The sequence below is a fragment of the Ipomoea triloba genome, chromosome 11 (genome assembly GCF_003576645.1).
Source record: "Ipomoea triloba cultivar NCNSP0323 chromosome 11, ASM357664v1".
NCBI classification, from domain to species: Eukaryota; Viridiplantae; Streptophyta; class Magnoliopsida; order Solanales; family Convolvulaceae; genus Ipomoea; species Ipomoea triloba.
Genome location: NC_044926.1, coordinates 5825969 through 5845177, shown reverse-complemented (window position 1 = coordinate 5845177; position 19209 = coordinate 5825969). Strand labels below are relative to the sequence as shown.

General features: G+C 35.7%; 3 protein-coding genes across 3 annotated transcripts; 2 read left to right on the top strand and 1 right to left on the bottom strand.

The window, feature by feature from the left end:
- Window positions 1-1791: 1791 nt before the first annotated feature.
- Window positions 1792-4683, top strand: LOC115996203 (sm-like protein LSM1B). Its single transcript, XM_031235348.1, has 5 exons — window positions 1792-2225; window positions 3257-3325; window positions 3406-3521; window positions 3622-3684; window positions 4253-4683. Exons 1-5 carry the CDS (start codon window positions 2165-2167, stop codon window positions 4328-4330), a joined length of 387 nt encoding a protein of 128 aa, XP_031091208.1. The 5' UTR covers window positions 1792-2164; the 3' UTR covers window positions 4331-4683.
- A 1517-nt stretch (window positions 4684-6200) lies between these two features.
- Window positions 6201-10238, top strand: LOC115997600 (transmembrane protein 87A). Its single transcript, XM_031237190.1, has 5 exons — window positions 6201-6555; window positions 7303-8221; window positions 8628-8723; window positions 9229-9365; window positions 9787-10238. The coding sequence occupies exons 1-5, from the start codon at window positions 6326-6328 to the stop codon at window positions 9950-9952; spliced, it is 1548 nt and encodes a 515-aa protein (XP_031093050.1). The 5' UTR covers window positions 6201-6325; the 3' UTR covers window positions 9953-10238.
- Window positions 10239-11847: 1609 nt separating this feature from the next.
- On the bottom strand, window positions 11848-15089 carry LOC115996852 (exocyst complex component EXO70B1-like). The gene is made up of 2 exons (XM_031236287.1): window positions 12869-15089; window positions 11848-12192 (listed from the first exon to the last, which is right to left on the bottom strand). The coding sequence occupies exon 1, from the start codon at window positions 14958-14960 to the stop codon at window positions 13104-13106; it is 1857 nt and encodes a 618-aa protein (XP_031092147.1). The 5' UTR covers window positions 14961-15089; the 3' UTR covers window positions 11848-12192; window positions 12869-13103.
- Window positions 15090-19209: the final 4120 nt, after the last annotated feature.

Here is a 19209-nt window from a genome sequence, read left to right as displayed (position 1 = left end):
ATATATATATATATATATATATATATATATATATATATATATATATATATATATATATATATATATAAAACAGTAAAACTCACTTTTATTGCAGTACGTTGTAAATATAAAACAGTAACATTCTTAATTGTAATAATTATTCGGGGACGGGGACGGGGTGGGGCGGGGGATGGGTATCCCCGTTCCCGTCCCCGGCGGGGAATTGAAAAAATTTTCCGTCCTCGATCCCCGAAATTTTTCTCCATCCCCGTTCCCGTTTCAGATGGAGATGGGGATCCCCGGCGAGGACGACGGGGCACATTGCCATCCCTATCCCTTCCCCCATGTTTTATTTATCTTTTTTAAGAAAATGATTATTATAATGTGAAAACTCATGTGTCTAATATTTTGGAGGAGGAAATGAAAAATTAAGTGAGAATTACAAAATTATAAGACTATCCTTCTTATTTTAAGTAAATCTTTTTAATGATTTTTTTTTTTCCAGCTATGGGTCACTTTAGTAATAATTGAAAGATAAAAAATGATTATATGAACAATTTAATGATTGAATCAATTATATATTGTGCTATAATTCAAAGACTAAGCTGAATGTTGTTAGTTTTATCAACCACGAAATGTTCGAACGTCAGGCCAACACTATCGGAATTAGCTTAGGTTTTGTGATGAGATTGAAGCAGCGTTTCGACTATTCTTGTATTGTGAATTGCTTAACATTTTGTTATTTATACGAAGAGAGGGGGGTTGATCTCTATATGGTAACCCTAATCTACCATAAATGCTTGTGATTTCTTTTCTTATTACATTTGGTCTAGCTTCCTAAATCATCTTGATCTTCTTTCCTTATCACGCCCACGGAACTTCCTAATTTGCTTCGCTCGTGCTCTCCACTGCTCCGCCCACTTAGTTGGCTTGATCTTTCCGCCCAGCTCGACAGGATTGTGTTTGAGGCCAGCCGAGTCTGACTCCTCTATGGCCCTCCTACAATCATGTGAATCACATTTTTGTGCTTCTAATTGACCTCTTCCTCTTCGGAGGCAGGCTGTTTTCCTTTATCGCGGTTACCCTCCTCAAACTAGTTCAGGTTTCCACGCTACCATGGCAAGCGTCTACGCCATCGATTGGAAGGGCTCGACGCACTTCTTTGTATAGTCACCTCCATTTCCTGCTTCAAGAACGCACATTCCTCAGTCTAATAAGTGGTCGAGCGATGTAGCCGACAGTACTTGCCACTTCCCAATCCTTGGCCTAAGATCTCAGGCTGATCTCTTATTGTATTTCTTGAGATTTTCAATCAATTGCAACGAAACATCCTGATTTACTTTGCCGACCGGTCATTGGTCGACCATTCTTTCCACCTCTCACCTGTCTTCTTCTCGTGTAATCGCTCCACTCATTCACCCATTGACGCCTGCTGTCTTTCGATCGGTCGGCCTACTCCTTCAGATCGACTCTTTCTCACGGCCGAGCTTGGGTGAGTTTGCCCTTACTTCCTTTAATCACTCACACCTGCAGTTATATTCTTTTTCCGAGTATATGACTCTCCATCACCCATCAAATGTCACGTTAACAATGACATGAGGAACATATCATATTTGATTAAATCACATAATTTTAAACAATTCAAGAATCTAATTATATTTGTTTAGTTTAATGATCCAATTAACACTTCTTTGTTTAGTTCGTTGGCTAATTTGATTGTTTTTTCACCCAAACAAAAAAAGAAGAGTAAAGATGGGACGATAGAAAAGGTGAGGGGTCATATGGAAATAAGTAATCTTTTTGGGGCCATGAGAAGGCAGAAGAGCTAGGGGAAGCTCGGGCTTCTATTTCTCGCTCGCCAGTCGCCAGATTTCTGTAGTAAACACTCCGTGGCTCCGTGCGTTACAAACTTACAACGGTAGTTAGGGTTTTCCCAGATCTGAATCAAAGCGCAAAAGTCAGCAAGTTTCTCCCTCCTACCCTTTTTTTCGTTTGGGTTTTAGCATTGGGCTTTTTCAAGATTCAAGAACTGGGGTTTTGGGAGCAATATAAGCCGAGGCTAATCCGAGCTGCCAATGCAATTTGAATATAAATTGGACAAGTTTTCGGTGAATTTTCTGATACCGAAAAAGCTGACCTACTTTGAGCGTACAACTCCCATTCACCTTCATCATCATCATCAATAATGTCTTGGGCTACTGCGGAGGATATTCATCTCTCTACCTCTCTTGCCAATTATCTTGACAGTCAGTTCTCCCTTTCCCTCCGATGAATTTGAGTTTGCTTAGCGTTAATGTGTGTAAAGTTATAGCCTTTCGCGTTCTGGATATGGATTTCACTGCACTGTATCGTTGATTCTTGAAAAGTTTATTGCTTGATGTTTGGTATATCCGTTTATGGTAGTGATTGCTCAATGTCTTTTGTGTATTCTTTAAAGTTTAAAACTGTAGTTGAGCTTTGACCTAATTGTTCAATAATTTTTATCATGGGCTAATAAGATTTTTCTTTCTGGACTTCTTGTCATAAGAACTGGATTTTTCATCGTGTGCCTGGATTTGGAGTTAACTTAGGTTTGAGGTTGTAGTATCCTGGTACTTCTTTTTTGACTGACTAGGAAACCGCAACCACTACCCGAGGTGTGCAGGGAGTAAATCCTGCCTGGCCGCCTCTTTACCCTAGCTAGCAAAGGACCTCTCCTCGACCTAAACTAGTCTAGGTTGCCCATAATTGATCGACTTAAACCAAGAAGGCCTATAGGCTGCCCCCGTTAGGTGTTGAACTTGTAACTTTGTGGTTACTAAGTCAACAATCTGACCAAGTGGGCTGGGGTTGCCCGCAGTATCTTGGTACTTTGTGAATGATCATAGCAGAGATATGGTATGGATGGATTTTCTTCTATGGAAAAAAAGTTTGTCAATGTTCCTTAGACATTAATTAAGTTCAGTCATGTTTATTTTCTGTTTTGCTTGGTGGAAAATTATATTTAAAGTTACCTATATTCCTTTGTTGTTTGTGTCGCACGTCGTCTGATTTATATCATAATTAGATTAGATTCTGCTATGCATCTATCTTTTGTAGCGTAGGATGCGCTCTTTCCATGGCCATAACAAACTTAGTAATGTCTCATTCCTGTGATTTAAGAGCCTTTAAGACAGCATTCTGTATCTGGCATTAATCATAACTCCGAATGGAACTTGTTAAACTAGCCATTTGTTTACTAGAATTTGATGTTATCATGTATGTGATCTTGACCATCACCACTTAACGTCTTTGACAGAGAAAATTCTTGTGTTGTTACGAGATGGTCGAAAGCTTTTGGGGATACTTCGCTCTTTTGACCAATTTGGTACATTTCTTTTCTTTCACCCACAATATTTTCGACTGAAATACTTAGCAAATTGACGGTATTCCCCCTGTACTTTTTAGCCAATGCTGTTCTTGAAGGAGCTTGTGAACGTCTTATTGTTGGTGATCTCTATTGTGACATTCTGTTAGGATTATATATAATTCGTGGAGAAAATGTCGTCTTGATTGGTGAGCTGGTATGTTATTGTATCTTTTTTGGCTTTAGTTCTATATTTCTTCAGCTCCAATGTTTATTCAAACTTCTTACATAAAGAAAGGTCTTATGTGATTGTTCAGGATTTGGATAAGGACGAACTTCCGCCACATATGACCCGTGTTTCAGTACCAGAGATAAGAAGGGTATGGTACCGCCAAATTGCATAGTTAATTTACAAATTTAATGACATAAAACTCGAGGTCTGGGGCTTTTATGCTGGCAAGTTAGATTAATAATGTCTAAGTTGCTAATCTTTGAAAACAATAATTTACCGAACTTGACATGCTCCATGCTATCTCGTAACCCCGCCCCCAAAAAACCACCCTAACACCCACAGACACAAACATCACCTCTTTCTTTCTCATTGATTTGCCAGAGGGCCTATCTGTGCATCTCGCAATTCTATAGCCTATAGGCAATCATTTGTAGCTTTTCACGGGTTTGATTTTTCTGTCATTCCACCATTGCCCATAGTGAAAAAAATCCAATTTTGATTTTCTTATTTCCTTTTTAATCATTCATCTTTGGCCTTCTGTTTTCGGATGACTTTGCGTGCTCGATTTGCTTCCATGTGCTCTAATTTTGCTAGTCTAGTCTATAAGCTGTGCACTTATTAGCCAAAAATTATCTTTAGAACATCAATATTTCGATGTAGCTACCATGCTTTCGCGTTCTTATATGTTGTCCATGCACTTACTACTTGTTCTGCAGGCGCAAAAGGCAGAAAGAGAGGCATCGGATCTCAAAGGCACAATGCGAAAGAGGATGGAATTCCTCGATATGGACTGAGATATATTTTGCAGCGATGTCAGATTCCTCCGCTCTTGTACTCGCCATGTCTTCCTCCGCAACTATTTGATCGCGGTTGCCTGCCGGAGTGGCACAAAAATGTAACTAGGACCCGAAGATGGTCAAACATTGCCCCCGGGGTTCCCTTTATTCATCGTTTTCATACATCATCCCTCCCCTGCACCTCGCGTACAGAGTTTTATTGTAACATTCACAATACATATACATTCTTGTTTCTAGATTTGCAATCATATAATCATATTTCTTGTTAGATGCTTGAAATGTGACCACTGCGCTTTCTTACCCATAATGGCTCTGGAGATGGTATTGGGAATGTTCAAATCTTTTATACCTATTCATGCAGTTGTAGTGGATTGATTAATTATTGGTTTAGAAAGTGGTTTGTTTTTTCCTTTTTCTTCTATTCAGGTCGGGGGTCGCGCCGTAAGGATGGCAATGTGCCCCGTCCCCAAAAACGGGGAAAAATTTCAGGGACGGGGGCACCCCTCCTTGCGCCGTCCCGTCCCCGAAAGAATTGACCAGGGACGGGGATTCCCCGTCCTCTCCTAATTTCACGCGGGGACGGGGATGGGGACTATTTTCCATTCCTTGTCGGGAACGGGGACAGGGTTGGGGTTTCGGGGATCGGGACGGAGAGTATACTCTCCGCCCCCGTCCTGCCCTGTTACCATCCCTACACGCCGTGATATATAATCTACACTAAAAATTATCAGTATCAGACTATCAGTATAAATATTAGCCGCCTTAATACTTAGCCGCCTTAACACAACTTAAAGACCGTAATAGATTATTGTGTAATATTGGGAGAAGATTATTGTGTAATATTTATTACTTTCTCCTTTTAATGTTTCTGAAACGTATTTGGTCAAAGTATTTATTTTCATTGATAAATTTAGGCATTACTTGACTAAATTAAATGAAAGAAATAAATAATCAAATATTTTATGAATTAAAAATAGTTTTTTTTTAAATAATCAAAGTATTTATTTTCTCTCATTAGCTATAGTGATATTGTTTATTTCTCTCATCAATTATAAATGCATTTACATTTTTCTCTTCAGTTATTCTCAAATTGAATATTTTTTATCAAATTCAGTTAACTAAAAAATGAGAGATCTATTGTAAATATGATCTAAATCTTCTTTTTTTTTTTTCAATATCATTGTTCATTTTACTCAAACACATAAAATAAATAAGATAATTTTTCCAATTTTCATTTCTAAATCCTAATTGGATACCCAAAAACGATAATTTTGTATGTTTGAGTTAAAAGAACAATGATATTGAAGGATTTAATTTAAATTATATTCGTTTTCAAAAAAAAAAATTAAATTATATTCTTAGAAAATAGACTTATTTTTTTAGTATTTTGGATGCATTCATGAATAGTTAATAGATTTAGGTAAGAATAGTCACTTTGGAGATAATTGAGAAAAAAATAAATGTATCAAAAATTGATGAGAAAAATAATTACATCACCCTAACTCAAGAATAAAAAATGTTGCTAACTACTATGTGTGATAGCACCCATGTTATTATTCGTTGCATTGAAAAAAAAAAGTAAGAAAGTATAAAACAATACTACCTTGTAAAGTATCATGAATGTTTTTAAAAAATTAAATAAAAGTGGTATTTTTTCGTAACTACAATCTAACTTATTCGTAATATATGAGCGTGCGAGTGTCTGACCTTCTGTTTGAAATAACTACAGAAAAATGATATCAACTAATTATAAGTCTACATGGTACTTGGCAATAAAAAGTGATGTAAAAATTAAAAAAAAAAAACTAAATATTAAAAAGATTGAAAACATTTTTTTAACTATCCTCGTTTGTCAATTGTCACTTTAGTCACTAGCAGTCCAGTGTTCTCTCTTCCCTCACCACTCGCGAGATCTCTCTCTCCGTCTGTCGGTGTTGTGCAGCCAAAGCTCTGTGCACAAGCAGATCCACCGAGTTGAACTCAGCTCCGGCAATGTCGCGGTCTTCGTCGACGAAGCCAATCAGAGCTTCTTCACTGCTGACGCTACTTTGCGTATTTCTGCTTCGGTACTCGGAAGCTTCAGTACATGACTACACAGGCGAGAAATTCGCGAGCAAAGGCAATGCATTCGTGGTCTATGGAGGCAGCGAAGGCATTTACTCTTCCGTTCCCAACCGCAACGAGTCTTCTCCTCTATCTTCCAACGGCGATGCTTTCATTCGGTGATTTTTCTCGTCTCTCACTGTGTTTTAGCATATAACGTACTTGAGATCTTATCATTGTTTGATCTGATTTGCTTCAAACTTCGTGTTTTTTCGTTGAGTATTATGATCTGCGGAGATCTTATGAACGTTAGAAAATCGTGTTCATGTAGATTTTTGGTAATGATAAATGAGTATCGTTGTATCCTCTGATGAGATTAGTTAAGTTGGAGTCACTGCTTTTGATAGTAGATGCAGAACTCAGAAGCAATGAGATTTTAGTTGCTATGTGGTTAGCTACTGCTCGTTTGTGATTGTAAAAATTAAATAAGTTTATGTTTGATTAAGTGATTGATAGGTCATAGGTTAGAATATCTGAAGTTTTATGGGGCCTTTTACATAACAGGGACTAAATGTAGTGATTCTAAAATCAATGACTAAATTATTTTGCATATTGTTGATTTGCTGTGCTCTGTGCTGCTTGATTTGACTCCATTACTTTGTATACTGAAGCTAGTACTTGATGTAGAAATGCAGAGCATATCTTAAGTTACTATGCAGTTTATAGATTGTAGCTTCAAATTAAAATCCTACACCACATAAAAAGATGGAGTATTTCATTCAGTTTTAATATACTACAGGATTTTTGGATTGTAGCTGCTTTGATTTGTATTTCCCTACTTAATGGCTCTTGAAGTAGTTAAGGTTTTGTGTTGAAGTTAGTTTACAACACAAAGTATTGGCTAACCTGCTTTATATAAATACCAGCTTTGAGAAGATTATATTCCGGAGGCCCAGAGAGTTTTCAAATTTCAGCTCGGGGTCCATTTATGCAATAGTTTTTGAGGTGGATGAGAGAGAGATGATTGGGGGCTCAGCTTATGGGGGGCAAAGAGCTGTTTGTTGCACAGCAGATCTTGCCAAACTTGGGGTGTGTAATCAAGGGGAAATAATTCACCGTCCATCTACTGAACATCCTGGTTGGCCTCAGGTGTTTGGTGTTTCATTTGATGTTGATAAGGATGACACTGCACTGGAGCCAAGAGAAATACAAATTACAAAAACTGGAATGTATAATTTGTATTTTATTCATTGCGATCTGAATCTTAAGGAAGTTGTTGTTGAAGGAAAAACCATATGGAAAAACCCTACTGGTTACCTACCTGGTAGAATGGCACCACTCATGAACTTCTATGGGCTCATGTCTCTTGCATTCGTGTTACTTGGTGTCTTTTGGTTTTCACAGTATGCGAGATTCTGGAGAGAAGTTCTAACTTTGCAAAATTGTATTACTCTAGTAATAACATTGGGCATGTGTGAGATGGCCTTGTGGTATTTTGATTATCTTGAGTTTAATGAAACAGGAGTCAGACCAACTGGGATCACTGTGTGGGCTGTCACCTTTGGCACTGTGAAGCGCACTATTTCACGTTTAATCATTCTGATGGTTTCTATGGGTTATGGTGTTGTCAGACCTACCCTAGGTGGTATTACATCTAAAGTTCTTATGCTCGGAGGAACTTTCTTTATAGCATCTGAGGTGCTTGAGATAGTAGAAAATGTTGGTGCAATAAGTGATCTATCTGGAAAGGCGAGATTGTTTTTTGTACTTCCTGTTGCATTTTTGGATGCTTTCTTCATCCTTTGGATATTCAGTGCCCTCTCTTCAACATTAAATAAGCTTCAGGTACATGACATCTGTGTATACATATTCATTGCTTCTAACTTCACATCAATGTACCAAAATCTGGAAAAGTATTTTGATTATCTACCTGCTAATGGTTCAACAGTAACTATTGGATGCGACACTTTAATTAGATCTGGTAGCTTACTTGTTAGTGCTTTCTTTGTGCAATTCTTTGCTCATTATATATTGCATTAATGGGTACTCATAGTCTCATATAGTCATATGCCCTACATAATTTGTTAACTGCATTGAGATGGATATTTATTGATATTGGTGACAATCTGTGCTTGATGAATGAGCTCTTGTTCAATTTTACCTGCAGTTGGGAAACGGGGTATTACTATAAGTCATTTTATCATAAAAGGAAATTAACTTATATTTTTTTTTACATATTATGATGTAACAGGCTAGAAGATTGACAGCAAAGTTAGACATTTACCGCAAGTTCACAAATGCATTGGCAGTAGCTGTTATTGTATCTATTGGTTGGATATGCTATGAGGTAATAATACTTGTAGAAATTTGCTGCATGCTGCATTGTAATTCATATATATACAAGTCGCTGTTGGTTTCATTCCAAACCAGAAATCTCTGGTATCATTTGAAACTGTAACCATGATATCACGAAACTGAATCCAAGTCTATAACAATTAGCTCATGTAAAACTTTCAACTTTAAAATTAAATCCAAACTCACTGAGCAAAAAATTACTGACATACTATTTCTTTGAACAGCTTTATAGTCAATATGAATTATGCTTTGGTAGAAAGTGACTGCTTCTTTCTGTTTAGTGAGGTTGAATTCAAAGATTATCTAAACCAAAAACTCTGAGGAGCTCCTTTATGGACAGCATGATAGGCATTTGCATATTCTGTTTTTGTGCAATTATCTGTGTCATCTGTTATTTGTATTGGTAATAGAATTTCTAACCTGTTTATGAAAAAAAGGGTAGATAGTCAGCTGCTTCTCCCAAAGTCATATGTTAATGGTGTAACTTTATTATGCAGATTTACTTTAAGTCCACTGATGTCTACAATGAGCGATGGCAAAATGCATGGATCATCCCTGCTTTCTGGCAAGTTTTGTCTTTCTCTCTTCTCTGTGTCATCTGTGCCCTTTGGGCACCATCACAGAGCTCAACGAGGTAAATATCATCTTTCACATCCTTAATATACATTTATTAATGACAATTGCATTTTCTGCCTGATACTTGAACATCCAATGCTAAATATGATGTGATGGGACAGCTAGGACTGTGTAGTCTAACATTATAAGCCATTAAGCCTCAGACTCTAGGTAGAAGGTCTCTAGTTCAACTTGCATTCCCCTAAATAAAAAAATAAAATAAAAATCGATGACATTTTTACCATGCATCAAGAAGGATTAAAGCATGGTTTCCAGTTCTTTCAATGTGATACTGATTTTCTATGATTATCAATCATCCAAATTTCGTTGCTTCAGAACAAATAAATTTGGCATGGCTTTACCATTACAACGGCCATAATTCTCAAACGACTTATACAATGGTTTAAATTCCGAAACTCACTGGTCTATTCGTTTCACAGGTACGCTTATTCAGGGGATGGTAGTGAAGATTTTGACAAGGACGACACTCTGACACTCATAAAGCCTTCACCTCTGCCCTCGAAGGAAGTACGAACTCCATCTGAAGTAAAACCAACGTTGGGTGGCAGCGGGAATGGTGATGTGGAAGAAGACAAGACGGAGTAAAGCAAAACGCATCAATTTTGTATAGAGTCTTACAAGCAGAGGTGAGGTGGGATGAGTTTGAATTTATTAGAATCGTGTATGTTGCTAGTTTCTTGTTTGTTGTACCTTCTAGTTCTATTTTATCTTTGTTTCACTTTCACATATTTGTATTACTACAATTGGTGGACTCATAGGAAAAATAGCTTAATGTTATGGTTATGATGTCCGTGTCTGCGATGGGAACAAATAAATATATCTGCAGACACTCTTTTCCTTCTTTAGTATACCAGAACTCTTTCTTTTCAAAGCTCGTGCCGTTGAAATCTTTTTATTACGGAGCACAGATTTTCTACATACTTCTGCTTGAAGTTTAACCCCAATTTGATTTGATGTATATATAATTTTTAAAAAATATATATATAAAAATAAAAGAATAATGATTGTTACACAGCTTACACTTGGTGCTATATTAAGATGGATCATTGACATAAGATTATTTTTTTAAAGTTATTTTTAGATTTACTACCTATTAAAAATAAATTTCTTTTTGAGCAAATATCATTTTTAGTCCCTCAACTATAATATATGTATCAATTTTGGTCCTTGACTATTAAAAATTTCAAATTAGGTGCATGACTATTCAATTTGTATCACATTTGGTCCTTGACTATTAACATTTTCAAATTAGGTGCATGACTATTCATTTTGTATCACATTTGGTCCTGCTGTTAAATTTTCCGGCCAAATTTCCGGCGAAGTTACTGGTGACCGACTAATTTATTTAATTTTTATTTTAAAAATTATTTTAATACTCCGTAACTTTTAAATAAAAACAAAACTTAAAAATAAAAATAAAAAAAAAAACAAAATAGAAAATGCCGATCACCCCCGATGACTTCGCTGGAAATTTGGCCAGAAAATTTAACGGCAGGACCAAATGTGATACAAAATGAATAGTCATGCACCTAATTTGAAAATGTTAATAGTCAAGGACCAAAAGTGATACAAATTGAATAGTCATGGATCTAATTTGAAATTTTTAATAGTCAAGGACCAAAATTGATACATGTATTATAGTTGAGGGACTAAAAATGATATTTGCTCTTTCTTTTTTTATTCTCAAAAAAAATAAAAATTTGAAAGGATTAAAAATAAATTTCTAGTATCCTAAAAAATTAAAAATGAATAATTATCAGTGGTTCATATTGCAATGGAAATCATTATTCAAAGTATAATCTTCCAGCTACACCCAATGATCATACATTTTTCTTGTCGAGCAAACCTAAACAAATATATAAGAGAATGCAATTATCTTTTTCCAAATTACCTCTCTATTAATTCGTTTCAAAATAATGCAAATTTTTTAAATTTAAATGTCAGTAACTTTTTTTTTTCAATAAATTCCGCTTAATTTTAAATTTTTTTGTTTAAAAAAAAAACTGAGCTCTGTTTGTTTTTTATTCGTTTTTGTTTTAAAAAAAAAAATTGTCAAATAAGTCAAACTAATGTTTAACTGAACCCAAAAAAATATCAATTACCAGAGTTTTAAACTACGGAGTACTAAACATCCAAAAGTCATTCAATTTTTTCATATAACCAGTTATTTGGCGTTCATGCAAATTTTATGTCACCATCAATCAATAAAATAACATATTTTTACATCATATGCCAATAACTCTTATTTAATCCGCATGAACCTAAAACAATCCCCTGTTATGAAAAAATTGGATAACTTTTGAATGTTGAGTGATTTAATTGAACTCTTTTTGGTTTAGTACTTCAATTGGATTTAAATCTATGGTTCAATGGCCAATTTGGCCCTTTTTCCCTTTGTTTTAATGGTGCATTCTTCTTTCTCTGCTTATTCAATTCATAATAAAATATCCTCTTTCATGCTATTACGCCTGCACCTGAAATTGTTGGCAATGAAAATTAAGCACCACCTTGCACCTCCCCATTTGCTGTGCTTACAGAGTTTATAAATATACTTCATACAAGGATGACCAAAAGAGAAGCAAGGAAAAAGAGAAGAAGAATTCATCTAGGCCAGGGTAAAGTATATTTTACAAAACTAGAGTACTTCACAACATTTTGTTTCACCCCACCCCTGGAAATTTCTGTCAATTGGATAGAGAGAAGCGCCCAGAAAGGCGAAAGAGGAAGGGGCAGGCAGGCGAGGCAAACTTTAAACTACAACTTCTCTACTGAAGAGAAGCAATCACACATCCAGCATTTCTTCACAGTACATGTAATGCTGAAACCTATAGTCACATTTAAGACATTTAAATCATCATGAACATATTTACCAAAGCTCAGGGCATGTAAACAGTACTGAAGTATATACTAGACACGGCTCGAGTACTCCTAATTTACAAGTTACAACTGTAAAACCCCAATGTGGAAATCCACTTTGTTCAACCCTTGAATTCATATTCAACAAGTCAATCGCAGACAGCCAGCCCTATGGAACCTAATAGGGTTGACCTCTACTTCTAGAGCCTTGGAAGTCAGCAGTCAAACATTACGACTCAAACTTCACCTAGACAAGTATTGTGACTAACAAAAGACCATAGGAGTTACTAGTCAAAATTATGTCCAAGCATTGGCTTTCAAATTGCCACATTCAAAATTCTCTAAAGAAAATAGAACCATTTCATCATGAGATTGTTGCTCTCATTTTGTCTTTCAAACTTTTTTTTTCTCTCTTCTTTAAAAGATTGGAAAAGTGAGAAATTGCTACCAGATACTTATTTCCTAGAAGCAAACATTCTAGTAGAGTAGTAGGAGTCATCAAACTTATCTGGTAATCAAGTCTATTAATGAAACATGATGATTAGTTAAAAATTTTCAAAAAGTGAAACCAATACAACAATTTTTATATAACAATAAAAAAACAAAACAAATTTAAACATGGAAAAGGTACAACACTGTGCTTACATGGCTAGGAGGATTCGGGCAGGGGAGCAGAAGCTATGCTGGAGACTTATTATGGCTTGTCTTGAATCTTGATCTTCTACTGTTTTGAAGTAGATTAAATAAGCAACCCCTTTAAACTATCTGTGAACTCAACTAAGAGTCTGATTGACAACCAGATGCCCCGTCTCCTGCATACTCCACAAAGAATCAAAGAATTGGCCTAGATTCTAATTGATAAAAACTTACACCAATCCCCTTAGTGAGGTGCCCTCCTCAAGTGCTGAGACACTGGGTTTCCCTCGAAGAAATCAAGGACTGCATTCTCAAGGTCCTCGACTGAGTACTTAATGTAATTTTCTGGGTGCCTTCCACTCTCAATATGACTCCTAAACCGTCCAAGGAAAGATCTATAAGCAGGGATCAACCTCTCAGACATGGAAATTCGTAGCTCTTCACGAAGCTGAGTATCTGGTATCAACCATGTAGACTGTGTCCGGTGAACCTCTTCAAACATGGCATTGAAGGTCTTAAACCTCTCTCTCAATGCAGTCTTTGACACCCCGGATGAGAAGCTGCCAACATGCAACCCCTCATCTCTCAAACAATACAAAACCCTCACCCAAGTTGACCTCTGGTAATTAGTAGCTGCTTGCCTGAACTTCCCGGTTAACTTCCTCAAATAATCATCCCCAATCATCTCCCTTAGCTCGGGTGAGCCCTTAATCTTCTGAACAATATAATGAACATTATTCATCATGAACAAATGTGCCAAGGAAGTATCTTTGTAGTGCTTAGACTTTGCATCTAAGTTGAACTGTAAGATCACAATTATCCAAATTAAATGAAGCGCCAAAGGGGTCTGCCCCTCTGCCTCGGTGAAATCCATATCTGGTGTATTAGGGTCACTCGAATATCTTGACCCCGTTGAAGGATTCGAAACAATCAATTCAACCAAAGTCTGTTTGTAATCCGAGATCAAACTAATGTAATTCATCACATACCTAGTCAATGGATGAATAGTTCCTCCTGGGACAGGAACTCTTGAAGGCTCACGAAGCACTGCATTTTCAAATTCAGACAATATCCCTCTCACTGCCTCTCCTAACCTAGACAATATCTCAGTTGCCTGAACCCTAATGGACTCTGAGGATTTTGATTCAAACACTATTTCTATATCAGGCAATAAATCTGATAAAGCATCATGAAGATCCAAAATCTTAAACAATTTCTCGGGCGATCGCCGGCTAATACTAATAGCTTCGGCGAAATTAAAAAGCTGAATAGCCGGACCTTTGATAGTCTCCGTAAAGTAAGCATCGTCAGTTGCGGTGCCTAAACCCTCGAAGATTTGCTCGCAGAGCTTCTTCTCACTGGCGAAGAGTATCCGAACGCACAATTTGGCGGCCCGTATCCATCGTCGGATCTTCGTCTCAAGAGCCTCCCATTCCAGCCTCTGGATATCTCCGATGCTCAACTTCTCTATCCCAAGCTTCCTGAAGCTCGCGTCAACCGCCGACTTCCGGACGCTGCCGTACACCTGAACACACTCGCGCAGATATCCGGCGGAAATCATCCGCACGGCGATGCTCCGGAGGTCGTGGATTGCATCCAGCGGCATCAGGTCGATTTCTCGGAAGCTACTCATAGATCGGTAGCTGCTGCTGCTCCTCCGGCTCTCCTCAAGCTCTAGCTCCTTGGTCAACGAGCTTTCTTCCTCAAACTCAAAGCTCTTGAACTCTTGCTCTCCCAAGCTCATCTCGCTGCTGCTAGTCCTAGGGCTGTACCCTACTCTGGAAGAGGAAGAGCTCGATTCGAGCAGAGACTCCGCTTCGATCGGACTGGTGTGAGCTATGAGGATGCTACGGAACTCGTCCTCGAGTCGAGCCATGGCGATCTGGATCGCGCTGTTAGCTTTGCTCTGGTCATCCGACAGCGAGGCCGACTCCATGGAGCGCTGGATTTCATCGACGGCGCTCAAGTACAGGTCGATCTCCTGTCGGTCTCCGCCGAAGATCATCTTCTCTCTAGCATCTTCCGACGCCGTGGAGTCCCACCGGAGAATTATCTGCTCAGCCGAGTCGTATGCTACGGCGTCGTTTCCAGGTGGCTCCATAATTGGAAATCCGGAACCTAGAATCCAAGATTCAAAGCCCAAAAGATACGAGACTTTTGAGAGAAGAAAGAGATAGCTAAGCAACAAGCAGAAATAACAAAGAAGATGATGAAGAAAAACAATCAAAAATGGAAGCTTTTTTGAAACTTTTATTGATTTATTTTTTTTTTTCTTCAAATTTCTAATAATATCACAGGAACATTAGTCAATACCACACTCCTTAGACTAACAGTGAAAAAAAAACAAAAACAAAAATTATTCGTCAAGCACCCCAACCAATTAGAAAATTTGTGTATATTCAATATTAAAAACTTGATGAGTCTATTCACTCAAGTTAGTTTATCTTTTACGTAGTATTAAGTAATTTGCGACTTAGACTGTTCATTTGATAATTATGTAGTCTATTTCTTTGTTAATTATGAACATATATTATATTGTAATAGAGACAGTCGTACTCAAAAAATTTGTCAATTAAGACTTAAAGCGTCCACATTAGTGATTTTTTATAGAAGAAAAAATTAAGAGGTTTTTTACACGAATGAGACTAAGATCTTTATGGAGTTTTTTTTTGCAAAAAAAAATTTTTTTGAGCCCTCGAGAATAGGCAAATGGCGAGCAAGATGTGCGTTTCACGCTGTCAGTCTGTCACACCCAGCATTGCGCGTAAAAAGATCCTTTTTTTGACATAATTTGTTTCGCTTTTTCTCTTAATCCGACACCCGCCCCCCTATCGAGGATAGTCTTACCGTGAAACGTTTTTCTCCCATTCATGAATCATGAACCCTCCGATTTAACCATTCAGAATTAGATTTTATTAATATCAAACAAGTCACTGAACTTAAAAAAGCATGCAGTCGAATCATCAAACAAGCAAAATATGTGTATTTGTGACTTTCTTTTTTATTTTTTAATGCAATTTGAGTTGAAAATATTTCAATCTTTCTTCCCAACAAGTATGATTGAGGAAATGACAACTCTTAGTATATACCATGTAAGTAATATGATCATATTCTACATGTAAATTTTGAAAGAAAAAAAAAATTCAATTTCACATATTTTGCTTGTTTAATGATTCGATTGCACACTTATAAAGTTCCGTAACCTAAATGCACAAAAGCAATATAATAAGCTCACTAGCATATTTGATTTTTTTTTTTCAATAAAATGTTTTAATTTTGATTACAACAATTTTATGATTTTAACCAAAATCAATGCATGACAAGGGCAATTTAGATCATGCACCTTGGTACAATATATGGAATTTGATTTCATAAAGTACAAAAATTATGTTTAAAATGCATATAATTATATAGTTGAAAGTACATAAACACTTAATATAATACACAGAATTCATGTTCATAATGCACAGAATTCATGTTCGTTATATTGTGTTTATATGTATGTGTATTATGAACATAAATTTTGTACATTATAAATATAAGTTATGTACCTTATGAAATTAAATTATATGTATCGGATCAGGGTTCACAAGGCTGGTCCACAATTATAACGATTGCATGACAAGTTGACAAGTTTTTCTGTCCGTACGGTTTTAATTCGAATTTGATTCCTACTTGACCAGTTTGGTTCAACCCGAACTATAATCATGTCCATCTTTATTATTTTGTTTTAATTTATTAAGTAATTTTCTGTTAATTCAATTCTTATATTTTAAAATTTAATAAAAATAATAAAAAAATTAAAACTATTAGTTTAACCATTAATATTACGAGTCAACCCAATGGGGTAGTTCAAGTGTCAAGTGAACTCTTTCTGTGAAAAATAATTTCGGGAGAACTTGGGTCCAATTCTCACGAGTGATGATTTTTCCTAGGCCAGCTCCCGTGCCTCGCGGGGCGGGTGGACCCGGAGGATTTACCAAAAAAAATTTAATATTACGAGTCATACTTGTGTGAAACCGTATCATAGTTCACACAAGTTTTTGCTCAATATTATTTGTGTGGCAGTAAAAAAAAAAAAAAAAAAGTGAATGAAATTTTTTATAATTTTTAATTTTTCAATTGTTGGTGCTGGGCGATTCAAAAGTTCACAAACTTAGTACTCCCTCGACCTCATTTTATCTGTCTTACTTACTATTTATTGGTCAAACTAACTTTTTCTTCTTTGTTTATATTCTTTATTTATTTTTTTTTAAATTTGATTTTTTGTGTTTAATAGTATTTTTAGTGTAGTTTCCAAATATATAAATTTTGTATATTAATATTAAACTTAATATTATAAAAATTGAATTAAAAATAATCCAGTCAAGCATCGTTAACCGAACCAGACACATAAAATGAGATGGAGGAAATATAAAATTTAATTTATGAGTTAATAGTGAGTAATACCACCTTGGTGGTTTTTTTGGTCAATTTGAAATTTGTTTGGGAAGTTTTTTATTTCTTAAAAAAAAAAAAAAAAAAAAAAAAAAAAAAAAAAANAAAAAAAAAAAAAAAAAAAAAAAAAAAAAAAAAAAAACTTGATTACCACATTAATGACTCAAGCTTGTAATATGCCCGTTGACTCAAGTTTAGCCCTAAAAGCCTAAAAGGTGATCTAGTAAGCATGTGTATTAGTACTTAGTTTAGCAAAGTATTGATGTCTATTATAGTGCATGTATATATATTTATAATCTCAATTGCTATCTAGTCATTAAAAGAGCTAACAGATCATAAATGCATCTTAAGCAATATGCTCCATTCGTGATTGGTCGGTCAGGTGTACTGTCCTGAATAACATCAGATCGATCGTGTTGATTTTTTTGTAATATATTATATGATCAGTTTTCAAGATCTTTTGCTTTGCTTTGTCCGGACTTGAGTTGCTCACCTATTATCAAATAACATTAGGTAAGTAATATTAACTTCAAGTCCTAATATAGATACGAACATAGTTCAATTTTATGTTACATTTTTAGTGAATTTGAACCAACAAAAATATAAATGATTAGTAATGAATTTTCATTTGTGGAGTTGACCAAATTGGCGTTTGGAAGAGGGCAAGAGACACTCGAATTTGACGCATGGAATGGAAACACATCTGTAATCTGTTGACATTACTACCTCGCGACAAAAGAAAATTAATATATTTAAATAAATTAAATAAATAATGTTTATATATGAGATTCAAACTAATTAAATATAATCTCTTATTTAAATAAATACAAAATAAAAAGATACGGAGTATTAATTTGATTATAATATCATAGCAATATTAAATATAAAAAGAATACACAAATATGAAATATAAAATAGATACCACAAATACAATTCCACAATCATTCAAACAACAATACAAATTATTGAATGCAAATCAATAAATTATAGAATATACAAACATAAAATAATGAATTAATGATTAATGAATCACATAATCAATGGATTATTGCCTTATTATTACTGCCTGGTACACCTCTTGCAGACGGCGCAGACCGACAGACGACGCTTCGACGGAATCGACGCAGACCGGCGGACGAAGGACGACGGACGGAGGCAGAAACGCAGATTGCGGGAGTGAAGACGTAGATGCACGAGGCTAGGGCTTTTGTAATTGGATTGGGTTTTTATTTTAATTGAGTTTTTTCGAACAAAACGACATCGTTTTGAACGGAAAACTCAATTAAAATAAATAGATAACTCGACAGACTTAGCTGATTTGACCGTCTAGTCGGCCGGCCGACTAGGCAGCACCTAACGGTCAAAACAAGATGGCCAACAGGGGCCTAGGGCCTAGGCGCCGCCTAGGCATTTTTTTTGCATCACTATTAAAATGTATATATGAAATTAACCAATTTGATTGAGGTGAGTAACTGTACACTTTTATCATTCCCACACTAAGAAAGTATATAGATCTTGACTAATATAAACATAATTACATAAACAAGCCTATCCGGTAAAAAGTGTAGATTAATTTCATATATCCATTTGGTTGATCAATGACAAGAAACTAAAAAAAAAATTGAGAAAGAAATGGTGATATTTTGGTAATTATTAAAGTGCATCGTTAACGCTTGATAGTGTATACATGAATAACTAATAGTGCATACATTTTTGTGCATTATTATTGATCTTGAATGAACTGTTAAAGTGTCAATTATCCGTGAATGCATTGTCAAGTATTTTACCTGCAATGTATGTAATAATTACAAAGATAATGTAACTACATATTTCTCTTAATTTTTCAATTATTGATTATCCTAAATGAAAACTAGGATTAATATGTACTTTTTTACCAGAAGCATATTGTTACT